Genomic DNA, 13,736 nt, shown 5'->3' with positions numbered 1-13,736 from the left:
CCCTCATTTTAACAGCATAAAAAGCAAAGTTCACTTTCCAGTTCAGCCACCATTGGTAGAGTCACAACTGGACCCCAAGGCTTTAGCAGCTCTGCTCTGCTGACTCTCAGAAAGGGACATGGCATACAGTGGTGGGCCCTGAAGCAGCAGAATCCCAGGAGTTCTGCTCCTGTGTGCTCCACTGATCCTGTGGTGGTTCAAGAGACAGTGACATGATCTTGAAGGTTAAGATATAAACGCAAATAACTGTACTGCAGGGAATAAGTGCCAAGAGCCATGGAAACAAATGCAATGAGGATTTAAACAGCCAGTGGTCATTTGGGGATGGAAAGGTGGGGCTTGCTTTCAATAGGGGTTTTGGAAGGTTAAGTAGAATTTCAGAAACTCAGCTAAAAGTGTTCCAGTTCTGTCTGTGCTGTTTTACTAAATAAATGATTCAGTTCACTTTAGCATATACCTATAGAGGAAGAGGAGAAGTTTAAAGGTAGACTGATGGTTGGAGCATGCTGTGGATGGCCTTGACCGCCAGGAGATTTTAACTCATTCCATTGACAAGGAGAAACTAAAGTTTCTGCAAAGGAGTGACAAAATTAAAGTTGCATTTCAGGGCCTGCCTCTCTTAGGCACATGTTTTTCTCCCAAATATTTGCATGACCTATTCTCTCTCCTCTTTCAGGTATTTATACAAATATCACCTTATTTGTGAGGCCATTCCCTGACCCCCAATGTGAAATTATAACCCCCATTCCAGGACTCTTTTATCCTTCTTCCTTGCTTTATTTAATAGCACTTTATCACAGTCTAACATATGTGTTTTACCAATTTACCTCTGTTGTTGTCTTTCCGCCCATTTGAATGATAGTGGGGAATTGTGTTTTGTTTTATTAACTGCTGTGTCTCCAGTGCTTAGAATAATGCCTGGCATGTGGTAAGTTCTCAGTAAATATTTCTTGAATAAATGAGTGAACAGGGCAAGAGAGTAGGAGAGACATGAACCTGAAGAGACTGAAGTCAAGCAGATCAATTAATGAGCTCCTGCAGGAGTCAAGATGAGAGGAGATGAGGGCCTGAATGAACCATGACCTGAATGACACCACTTACTAGGAAAGAGAGAGGACAGAGTGGACATTGAATTACTGGCATTGGCTCATTGATTAGATGTGGGAGTGAGTTTCCAATGGGACTTGGAGATGGCTATATGATGAAACCTGGAAGACAAAGTCATGTTTGAAGAATGGTCAAACTGTGATTGAGGATAATGATTAAGAAAGAGGACAGGGGAAATAGCCTATGTTTATAGGCAGTAGCAAAGTAACAGTAGAGTTAAGAAAACAGGTGTTAGATAAAATCTAGTTCTAGAGGAAGCCGAGAGGGCAGTGTATAAAGAAATTAAGTAGATGATAATGATACTGACATTTACTATTTTCTGCATGCCAGTATCATAATTTGTTGTTGTTCAGATGCTAAGTCATGTCAACTCTTTGCAATTAGTTTTTCATAATTAGTCCTCTCCACAATTTTCTAGGGTGCTGTTACTCTTTCCGTGTTAGACAAGAAGATAAAAAGAGGTTGAATAACTGGCCAAGGTCACACAGCTAAAAGTGGCAAAGCAGGTTTTGTTTTTTAATTCTTTTTTGACTGTGCTGGGTCTTCGTTGCAGCATGGGTTCTCTAGTTGAGGCAGATGGGCTTAGTTGCCCCGTGGCATGTGGGATCTTAGTTCCCTGACCAGGGATTGAATCCAAGTACCCTGCATTGGAAGGCGTATTTTTAACCTCTGGACCACCAAGGAAGTCCCCAAACATTATATTTTAGTTGGTTAATTTTGTTTTCTCACAACAGTATGGGTTAAGAATTCTGAAACTGCTTGATGTCTATATTGAACTTGAAAGTGAAAGTATTAGTTGCTCAATTATGTCCGACTCTTTGCAACCCCATGAACTGTGGCCTACCAGGCTCCTCTGTCCATGGGATTCTCCAGGCAAGAATAACTGGAGTGGGTAGCCATTTCCTTCCCCAGGGGATCTTCCCTACCCAGGGATCTAACCAGGAACAAGCTAGTAAATATATTGTGGATAATGAAAGAAGTTACAGGTAAGGAAAGGAGGAAGGCTAGAATGAACCCTGTGGGATCAAAGTTAACATGAATTTGTGGGTTTTGATGCAGATGGACAGATACAGCAATAGAGATGTATGTATTAGTAAACCTCCATAGACTTTCTGCCTGTCTTGACAGAAAGGGTCTAGACTTTCCCCAAGCCACAGTGAACACACTTAGCACTCAGAATATGATCTCTTGATACCATTCTCCAATAAACAAACCAAAGTCTCTGGGAGAAATGGTTGATTTTCAGGCTGGAGCAAGAAAACTACGTTTTGCACCAAAATGTAAGGAAGTAGTCAAAAAATAATGGGGTACGTCAAAAGAACACAGGAGCCAGCACAAGGAGCTCTCAAAGCCAATGCTGATAATATTTAACCAGGAAAATGATGATAGTTTCCCAAAAGCCCAGGACCAGATGGCTTCACAAGAGAATTCTGTCAAACATTTAGAGAAGAGCTAATGCCTGTCCTTCTAAAACTCTTCCAAAAAATGCTTGCAGAGGAAGGAATGCTTCCAAACTCATTTTACGAGGCCACCATCATCCTGATACCAAAACCAGACAAAGACAACACAAAAAAAGAAAACTACAGGCCAATATCACTGATGAACATAGATGCAAAAATCCTCAACAAAATTTTAGCAAACACAATTCAGCAACACATCAAATAGTCCATACACCATCATCAAGTTGGGTTTATTCCAAGAATGCAAGGATTTTTCAATATATGCAAATCAGTCAATGTGGTATACCATATTAACAAATTGAAAGATAAAAAGCATATAATAATCTCAATGGGTGCAGAAAAAGCCTTTGACAAAATTCAGCACCCATTTATGATTAAAACTTTTCAAAAAATGGGCATGGAAGGAGCCTACCTCAACATAGTAAAGGCCATATATGATAAACCTATAGTAAACATTATTCTCAATGGTAAAAAACTGAAAGCATTCCCCCTAAGATCAGGGACAAGACAAGGGTGTCCACTTTCACCACTGTTATTCAACATAGTTACATTAATCAGAGAAGAAAAAGAAATAAAAGGAATCCAGATTGGAAAAGAAGAAGTAAAGCTCTCATTATTTGCAGATGATGTGACACTAAAGATAGTTCAGAAAATTATTAGAGCTAATCAGTGAATTTAGCAAAGATGCAGGATACAAAATCAATATACCGAAATCACTTGCATTTCTATATACTAATATATACCAACAATGAAAAATCAGAAAGAGAAATTAAGCAACAATCCCATTCACCATTGCAACAAAAAGAATTAAATAGGAATAAACTTACCTAAGGAGACAAAAGAACTGTACACAGAAAATTATAAAACACTAAGGAAAGAAATCAAAGACTACATAAACAGATGGAGAAATATTCCATGTTCCTGGGTAGGAAGAATCAAGATTGTGAAAATGACTATACTACCAAATGCAATCTACAGATTCAATGCGATCCCTATCAAATTACCAATGGCATTTTTCACAGAACTGGAACAAAAAAATTTCACAATTCATATGGATACACAAAAGACCCCAAATAGCCAAAGCTGTCTTGAGAAAGAAGAATGGAGCTGGAAGAATCAACCTTCCCGACTTCAGATTATACTACAAAGCTACAGTCATCAAGACAGTATGGTACTGGCACAAAAACAGAAATACAGACAAATGGAGCAAGATCAAAAGCCCAGAAATAAACTCATGCACTTGTGGGTACCTTATTTTTGACAAAGGAGGCAAGAATATACAATGGGGCAAAGACAGGCTCTTCAACAAATGGTGCTGGGAAAACTGGACAGCTACAGGTAAAAGAATGAAATTAGAACACTTCCTAACACCATACACAAAGATAAATTCAAAATGGATTAAAGACCTAAATGTAAGACCAGAAACTATAAAACTCTTAGAGGAAAACATAGGCAGAACACTTGATGACATAAATCAAAGCAAGATCCTCTATGACCCACCTCCTAGAGTAACGGAAATAAACACAAAAGTAAACAAGTAGGAGCTGATTAAACTTAAAAGCTTTTGCACAGCAAAGGAAACTAAGCAAGGTGAAAAGACAACCCTCAGAATGGGAGAAAATAATAGCAAATGAAACAACTGACAAAGGATTAATTTCCGAAAAAGCAGCTCATACAACCCAATGCCAGAAAAACAACCCAATCAAAAAGAGGGAAAAAGACCTAAACAGACATTTCTCCCAAGAAGACATAAAGATGGCTAACAAACGCACATGAAAAGATGCTCAACACCACCCATTGTTAGGGAAATGCAAATCAAAACTACAATGAGATATCACCTCACACCAGTCAGAATGGCCATCATCAAAAAGTCTACAAACAATAAATGCTGGAGAGGGTGTGGAGAAAAAGGAACGCTCTTGCACTGTTGGTGGGAATGTAAATTGATACAGCCACTATGGAAGACAGTATGGAGATTCCTTTAAAAACTAGGAATAAAACCACTATATGATCCAGCAATCTCACTAGAAGGCATATACCCTGAGGAAACCAAAATTGAAAAAGACACATGTACCCTAATGTTCATTGCAGCACTATTTTAAATAGCTAAAACATGGAAGCAACCTAGATGTCCATCGACAGATGATTGGATAAAGACGCTGTGGTAGATATACACAATGGAATATTACTACATTTTTATATTCACCATAAAAAGGAACACATTTGAGTAAGTTCTGATGAGGTGGATGAACCTAGAACCTATTATACACAGTGAAGTGAGTCAGAAAGAGAAAGATAAATATCATATTCTATGGCACATATATGGAATCTAGAAAAATGGCACTGAAGAATTTATTCACAGGGCAGCAGTGGAGAAACAGACAGAGAATAGACTTATGGACATGGGGAGGGGAGGAGAGGGTGAGATGCATGGAAAGAGTAACATGGAAACTTACATTACCATGTATAAAATAGATAGCCAACAGAAATTTGCTGTATGGCTCAGGAAACTCAGACGGGGGCTCTGTATCAATCTAGAGGGGAGGGATGGGGTGGGAGGTGGGAGGGAGGTTCAAAAGGGAGGGGACATATGTATACCTATGGCTGATTCATATTTAGGTTTGACAGAAAACAACAAAATTCTGTAAAGCAATTATCCTTCAATAAAAAAATAAATTAAAAAAAGGAAAATGATGATAGTTTTCAATTACAACCCATAAAGTAAAATCTCCATGAGTCCATATTGATATAAATTATTAGTAGAATAAATAAGTAGATGGGTGAGAAGGGACAGCTTTTTCTTACAGTGGAATTCCAGTTAATACATTAAGTAGAAATGATGGAAGTAGAAAATCACCATTTGGCAAATACTGCAGTAGTAATTGCTACAGGGAAAGGCCATCAATGGGACTTCCTTGGCAGTCCAATGGTTAAGATTTTGCCTTCCAATGCAGGGGGCTCAAGTTCAGTCCCTGGTCGGGCAGCTAAGATCCCACATGCTGCATGCCATGGCCAAAAAAAAAAAAAAAAAAACCATCAGTGGGTCCTAAATTAGTGGATGAAGAGTGAAGAGAGATAGGATATTTACCCACAAGATAGCTTTTTCATACAAAATAGAAAATAGTGACTTTCTAGTGGAGAAATCTGTAAACTCCACCGTAACCAAGTCATCAAAGTTGACATCTCCAGTAATAAGACATATTGACCTCATGTACCCACTGAGAAGGGCACAACACTTCTGTGATTTTCTTGCTAAAAATATGTATAACCTCAATCTTACCCTTAGAAAACAGTGGCAGCCCAAAATGAGACACATTCTGCAAAATAACTGTTTACTCTTCCTAAATGTCAAGGTCATAAAAGGCAGAAACATACTAAAGGAACTATTACAGACTGGAGAAGACTAAAGAGGCATAACCCCTAAATGCTATGTGGGATCCTAGACCAGAAAACTTTCTTTAGTGGGATATTTGTTGTTATTCAGTCACCCAGTTGTGTCCAACTCTTCAAGCCCATTGACTGCAGCATGCCAGGCCTCCCTGTTCCTCACCATCTCCCAAAATTTGCCCAAGTTAATGTCCATTGCATCAGTGATGCCATCCATCCATCTCATCCTCTTGACACCCTCTTCTCCTGCCCTCAATCTTTCCTAGCATCAGGGACTTTTCCAATGAATTGGCTGTTTGCATCAGATGACCAAGTAGAGCTTCAGCATCAGTCCTTCCAATGAATATTCAGGGTTGGTTTCCCTTAAGATTGGCTGATTTTATTTCCTTGCTGTCCAGGGGACTTTCAGGAGTCTTCTCCAGCACCACAGTTCAAAGGCATCAGTTCTTTGGCATTCTGCTTTCTTTATGGTCTAGCTCTCACATCCACACATGACCACTGGGGAGACCATAGCCTTGACTATACGGACCTTTGTCAGCAAAGTAATGTCTCTGCTTTTCAGCACACTGTATAGGTTTGTCATAGCTTTCCTGTCAAGAAACAATCGTCTTCTGACCTCATGACTGTAGTCACCATGTGCAGTGATTTTAGAGCTCAAGAAGAGGAAATCTGTCACTACTTCCACCTTTTCCCCTTCCATTTGTCATGAAGTAATGGGGCTGGATGCCACGATCTTAGTTCTTTTAGAAGTTACTCTCCTCCTTCACCCTCATTAAGAGGCTCTCTAGTTCCTCTTCACTTTCTGCCATTAGAGTGGTATCATCCACATATCTAAGGTTGTTGATGTTTTTCCCGCCTATCTTGATTCCAGCTTGTAGCTCATCCAACCCAGCATTTCTCATGATGTGCTCAGCAGCGTATAGGTTAAACAAAGAGGGTGACAGCAGACAGCCCTGTCATACTCCTTTCTCAATCTTGAACCGATCAGTTGTTCCATACAGGCTTCTAACTGTTGCTTCTTGACCTGCACACAGGTTTCTCAGGAGACAGGTAAGATGGTCTGGTATTCCCATCTCTTTAAGAGCTTTCCATAGTTTGTTATCATCCACACTATGTGTATGATAAAGTCAAAGGCTTTAGCATAGTTGATGAAACAGAGGTAGATGTTTTTCTGGAATTCCATTGCTTTCTCTAAGATCCAGCAAATGTTGGCAATTTGATCTCTGGTTCCTCTTCCTTTTCTAGACCCAGCTTGTTCATCTGAACTTCTTGGTTCACATAATGCTGAAGTTTAATATGCAAGATTTTAAGAATGACCTTACTAGCATGGGAGATGAGTGCAATTATCCAACTGTTATCTGACTGTTAGCTCATTCTTTAGTACTGCCCTTCTTGGGAATTGGGATGAGGATTGACCTTTTCCAGTCCTGTGGCCACTGCTGAGTCTTCCAGATTTGCTGACATACCGACAGCAACACCTTGAGGGCATCATCCTTTGGGGTTTTGTTTGAATAGTTCTACTGTAATTCCAGGTGGTGCTAGTGGTAAAGAAGCCACCTGCCAGTGCAGGAGATGTAAGAGATGTAGGTTCGATCCCTGGGTCGGGAAGATCTCCTGGAGAGGGGTATGGCAACCCACTCCAGTATTCCTGCCTGGAGAATCCCATGTACAGAGGAGCCTGGCAGGCTACAGTTACGGAGTCTCACAACTGAAGTGAGTGAGCACTGGAATTCCATCACATCCACTAGCTTTATTAACAGCAGTGAGTCCTAAAGCCCACTTGACTTCAAACTCCAGAATGTGTGGCTCTGGGTGACTGACCACATCCTCAGAGTAATCTGGTTCATTAAGACCTTTTTTGTACAGTTCTCCTGTGTATTCTTTCCATCTCTTCTTGATCTCTTCAGCGTCTACTAGGTCTTTATTGTTTCTGTACTTTATTGTGCCCACCTTTGGGTGAAACGTTCCCTTGATATTTCCAATTTTACATCCAACTCGACGCAGAGTTCCAGAGAATAGCACAGAGAGACAAGAAAGCCTTCTTCAATGAACAGTACATAAAACTAGAAGAAAACAACAAAAGGGAAAGACTAGAGATCTCAGGAAAGTTGGAAATATCAAGGGAATATTGCACCCAAAGATGGGCAGGCACAACAAAGGACAATAAAGTGGACAATTAATGAAATACCAGTAAGGTGTGTAGATGAGCTACTAGTGTTGTATGAATGTTCATGTGCTTGCTCTGATAATTGTACTGTAGTTGTGTAATATGTTAATATAGGGGAATCCGGATGAAGGGAGTCTCTGCCATGTTCCTAGCTTTTCCATAAATATACAATTAATTCAAAATAAAATATTTTTAAAAACAGAGTTTAAAAATGAAATTAAAGTGAAAAGTGAAAGCAGTATTAAAAGGGAGGGAGGAAGGAAGGGACCAGAAGTAATTTGTTAACTGGTTGGAGGTGGGGCTTGGGATAAGCTTTTATTGATAATGTATACTCAAAAATACCTTTGATTTTTGGGATGGCTGGGAAAATGAGTCAACGTAAGCTGTAAAGGGGAAGTCTAGAATAGAGACTGGTTTTGTGGAAGAAAGATGTTGTTTGCTATCTTTTGATTATGCTAAGATTTCAAACTTATGGGTAATTGGAACAAAATAGTGCTCATAGTCAGTGACATGTAATAAGCCACCTTTGTTTCCACACTGGATTGAGTGTCCCCAGCTATCAGTCACAGTGTCAGAGTCCCCACTTCTAAATAAAGGGCTTCCAATGCTCAGTGAAAAGGTGGAGGTCGTACAGGATCAAGCTAAACTGGGACCTATTATTTGTGTATTTTAGGACCATGGCAAACCATGCCAAAGGACAGGAAATCCATGGAAAACTTAGGAAACACTGCCTATACCAAAGAGAAAGCCTGTTTGGAATCTTGAGAGTCTATTTTTTAATTTGTAGGCACCAAAGATGAAACAAAGAAGCGTAATCTCAGAAAAATAATTTCTGACCACATGGATAGAGCAGAACACTTAAAGAAACGCTTGGACCAAGAAAAAGAAGGTAAGGAGGCTGTTTTGGAGAGTGTGTGCCTGAGCCCTTGTGACAAAGCCTGTCTCACCCAGTGTTCCTGGCTGTGCCCTTTGGAGCTCAGTGTGGTCTGGACCGTTTACCCTTGGGAGCTTACAGGTCTCTTCTGCATTTCCAGTTCTTAACTTTTTTTTAATATTTATTTATTTGGCTACATTGGCTCTTAGTTGCATCACTAAAAAAAGGACAGGGTCTTTTTTTTTTTTTTTTTTGGTTGCAGTGTATGGGATCTAGTTCCCTAACCAGGGGTCAAACCCAGAGCCCTGCACTGGGATCTCAGAGTCTTAGCCACTAGACCACAAGGGAGCCCCTTTGCCCTGTTTTGTTTTGTTTTCTGCGCAGGGGAAGGTGGCAGTCCGATTCTCCTCCTGAGAATTTGAGGACAGCTCTACATACTGCAGAACTTTGCATGCCATTTTAAGGAATTCATGATCCCCATGAAGCAGAGCAATACTGAACGTAAAGCCTATATTTTATTTGTATCTCCATTTATAAAATGACCAAAATATTAAAGTAGCTCCAGAAATGCCCAGGGCTGCTTTGCGATTTTTGTCTTGAATCAGAACGTTTGAGGAGTTAGGTATTCTTAATGATGAAAGATGCAGAAGGTATGGTTCCCTATTTATAATTGGTTCTCTGGGGGCTCCCCAGGTGGCGCAGTGGTAAAGAATCAGCCTACCAATACAGGAGACACGGGTTTGATCGCTGGGTGGGGAAGATCCCCTGGAGGAGGATATGACAACCCACTCCAGTATTCTTGCCTGGGAAATCCCATGGACAGAGGAGCCTGGTGGGCTGTAGTCCATGGGGTCATAGAGTCAGACATGACTGAGACTCACAGTGATGAGAGATGCAGGAGGTATGGTTAGTTCACTACTTTTTGAGCATCCAGTTTACAGACATACAGACACAAATGGCCGTTGCCACCTGACATTCACAGCTGCTGCATCCTACAGTCAAAGGAACTGCTGTTCTCAAAAAAAAAAAAAAAACAATGTCCCCCAGCCCTCAGCTCCTGTTTACTCCTGCCCTCTGCATGCCTCTTCCTGGTATTCTGTACTATCCCAAACCCTGGCTACCCAGATTAACCTGGCTAGCTGGCTACTTTGTTGAGGAGTGATAAAATTGTTTACTTCATCCCAAATTGAAACCTGCAATGCAGTTTCCCTCTGAAATCTGAAGCAAATAGAGTACCATCAACTTTGTGGCGTAAATACACTGGCTAAAACTAACCTGTGTGACTAGCTTGGCTTCAAAACTGATGCACAGTTTGTAACATTTTATGTTTTGAAATATTAGGAAGAGAATCCAAACCACTGATTTTCAAACAAAGTTTAAAAGTGCAACCCACATATAAATCAGGAACTACCATTAAGGATCATATTTTAAAAAAAACCTTAAAGGTCTTTGATAACTTATTCAATAATTATTCATTTTGAATGAACAAAAACAATAGAACTCCCCTGCTGACCCTATGGCATTCTAGTCTTTGGCTTGGATTATTAAGAGGTACTATAAGTTTTTGCTTAACACACTCTCTACAAGTTCTAAGACTCCTAGATTCCATATTATATTGCATTTATTTATTTAATGTGTGCTTAGTAACTCACTCATCTCTGACTCTTTGTGACCCTTTGGACTGTAGCCCACCAGGCTCCTCCGTCCATGAGACTTTTCAGGCAAGAATACTGAAGTGAGTTGAATACTGGAGTTCTCTAGGGAATCTTCCCAACACAAGGATCAAACCTGCGTCTCCTGCGTTGCAGGTGGATTCTTTACTGCTGAGCCACTGGGGAAACCATATATGTAATACCTCAGCTATTAAATTGCAAGACATAAAAAGACTTAAATCTGAAGAGAACGGCCAGTTGCCCACTCAATCATAGCTTATGATTCTACTCATGGTGACAAAAATATTAGATATCTTTATATACAGTATGGTTCTCTCTTGAATAAACTGTCTGGTTCCATAGGATTTAGCTCAAGAACCTATTCCAAGAAATCTCTGGACTTTCCCACTTGCCTGGCCTTCATGAAGGCGAAACTCATTGGATGGTTTGCCTTATAACCTCTGTGTGTGTGTAGCATCTTGCAATGTGTCTGGTATAGATTGAGCATTCGAAAATGCTCGCTGAGTGCATGAGTTTAAAAACATTAACTTGTATGTGCTCCTGATTTTTCACTGTTTATAAATATAGTATGTATAAAAAGAAAACAAGTAGTCACTGGTTTTATTACAGAAACTTCTGTTTTGTAGCTGGAAAATATCACAAGCAAATTAAGATAGAAGAGAATGCAACAGGTTTCAGCTATGAGTCCCTTTTTCAAGAATACCTGAGTGAAACAGTTACAGAAGTTTGGATAGAAGATCCTTATATTAGACACACACATCAGGTAGGTGAAATGTACTCACACAGGATGAAATAGTCATTATTTAACATGTACGAGTAATAACCCATCCTAATGTCTTTCAGCTGTATAACTTCCTTCGATTTTGTGAGATGCTGGTTAAGAGGCCATGTAAAGTAAAAACTATTCATCTTCTCACCTCTCTGGATGAAGTAGGTACCTGAAAGCATTTTCTCTTTCTTAACATCATGAACTTCACTCAGTTGTAGGATGTAGTTCAAGGCAAACTTGGATGTAATGCTTCAGCCAGAGCTGTTTCATTGGAAATGAACTTGCTATCTTCATGCTCAGTCGCTCAGTTGTGTCTGACTCTTTGCGGCCCCACTGACTGTAGCCCACCAGGGTCCTCTGTCCATGGGATGCTCCAGGCAAGAATACTGAGAGTGGGTTGCCATTTCCTCCTCCAGGAGGTCTTCCCAACCCAGGGATCAAACCCGCGTCTCTAGCGTCTCCCGCATTGGCAGGTGGACTCTTTACTCCTGAGCCATCTGGGATTAGGCATAAAACACATTGGAGAAAACGCTGTTGATTTTAGTATGTTGTACCTTGCATTTGGCCACTTAGCTAAGCTCTCTATTCAAATAGTTTGTGAGTTTAGTTTCTTGGATGTTCTATGAGTCAATCACTCTGTCTTCAGTATTGATAGTTTCTATCATCTCTATCTTGATTTTGATTTAAATAGGGATAATTCTAAACAATTCATATTTCCAGGATTAATTTGAGAAGAAAGCCTCATCTGAATAAACAGCACCGTTAAAATACATCTTAGGAGATGGCACCAAGTTGTGTTATGTTCACATTAGGAAAAAAAATGATTATTTTGATAAAAACAGTTGCTCTTAAACTACTTCATCTTCTTTGGTTGCTTCTTTGCAGTAATGGACAGTAAAACTAGTGTAGAATATTTACATTTTAAGATATACATTGCATGGGCTTTCTAGGTGGTTCAGAGGTAAAGAATCTACCTGCCAGTGACACAACTGTGCAACTGAACACACACTGCATTGCTTAGGAATAATTTAAAATATTAATAACTGAGTAAAAAATTTTTTTCCTATTGACAGGGCACTGGGAAAGATCAGCATAGTGGCCTAGAAGAAATAAAACAGTCGCTCAGGAATCACGGAGTGAGTTTGGAATTAGAATATTCTTCTTCAATACATGACCGAGAAATTAGGTTAGTATATAGTAATACTTTAATTTTTATGCAGTTGAAAAATACTTATTTTTATTTCTCACAAATTATATATAATTACATATACTATTCCACTTAAATATTAAAAATTTAAATAAAGCTTAATTTTAGTATTTTTCACTTTTGAAGAAAAAATCTGGCTAATTGTGTCCTCTGTGTGAGTTTCCTGTTTCCTAATGGAATAAAATTTACATGTTCTGTGTCATCTGAGCAAAGGAAGTACTTTTCTATCCAATTATACATACAGTATTATGACATTGGGATAATTTCCTTTTGGGGTGATAGTGGTATTTATTTAATTTGGCTTTACTTCTTATAGTTTATTAAATTTTCTAGCAGGCATGACAGAATGCTGTGTTGTGCCCATCAGGGCTTCCTCTGCCCTGGCACATCCCCACCTCTAGGCACGGGAGTCCCTGAAACATCACCAGTCTGCCTGAGTACACTTGGAAGCCACTTGTTAGCAGAACAGGGAAGCTTTCTCAGGAAGATGAAATTCATGAGGAAGGTTTAATTGAATTGTTAAAATCTTTTATCAGCTAATGGTTGTTTTGTTTCATTGTAGACACAGCCCATAGGTAAACCCAGGTTTGGTTCAACTCGCCACTGCAAGAAGTGATTTTATTTGTTAGGGGGAGATTTAGCTGACACTTCATACAACTTTGATCATTGTCTGACCTAAATGTCTGGAGTGTAATACTATATAACTAATTTCAATAGGTTCAACAATGGATGGATAATTAAGATCGGAAGGGGACTTGATTATTTTAAGAAACCACAGGTAGGATATAGTCTCATGTGTGACTGTGTAGCATTCTTTAAAAAGTGGCTTTGATCATTTTTGTTAAAAAAAACTCTTCTCTTCTCTTTTTAGAGTTGTTTTTCCCTTGGATATTGTGATTTTGACTTAAGACCATGTCATGAAACAACAGTGGACATTTTTCATAATAAGCACACAAAAAAAATATGATGGATAGTAGCCTAATTTACATATATATTTCTACTTTAAATGAATGTTGGTTTTTTTTTTTTTAACTGTGGACAGATCATTCCTATAATGTATGAATTTAACAATAAATTTTTATATTTTACTAA

The 13,736-nt window shown here is 39.2% G+C and overlaps 1 protein-coding gene across 1 annotated transcript in view; it reads left to right on the top strand.

Moving 5' to 3' along the window:
* The window catches only part of MITD1 (microtubule interacting and trafficking domain containing 1), a 16,019-nt gene extending 2,283 nt beyond the window's left edge, over positions 1 to 13,736 (top strand). Inside the window, exons 2-7 of the mRNA XM_061431644.1 lie at positions 8,909 to 9,010; positions 11,295 to 11,431; positions 11,512 to 11,598; positions 12,511 to 12,623; positions 13,362 to 13,422; positions 13,516 to 13,736. Coding sequence (XP_061287628.1) covers positions 8,909 to 9,010; positions 11,295 to 11,431; positions 11,512 to 11,598; positions 12,511 to 12,623; positions 13,362 to 13,422; positions 13,516 to 13,611 — 596 coding nt within the window. The 3' untranslated portion in view covers positions 13,612 to 13,736. The remainder of the gene's footprint in view (positions 1 to 8,908; positions 9,011 to 11,294; positions 11,432 to 11,511; positions 11,599 to 12,510; positions 12,624 to 13,361; positions 13,423 to 13,515) is intronic.

This window comes from Bos javanicus, chromosome 11 (genome assembly GCF_032452875.1).
Source record: "Bos javanicus breed banteng chromosome 11, ARS-OSU_banteng_1.0, whole genome shotgun sequence".
Taxonomy (NCBI): domain Eukaryota; kingdom Metazoa; phylum Chordata; class Mammalia; order Artiodactyla; family Bovidae; genus Bos; species Bos javanicus.
The sequence above is the reverse complement of the archived record's forward strand: the minus strand, read 5'-3'. Positions and strand labels throughout refer to the sequence as shown.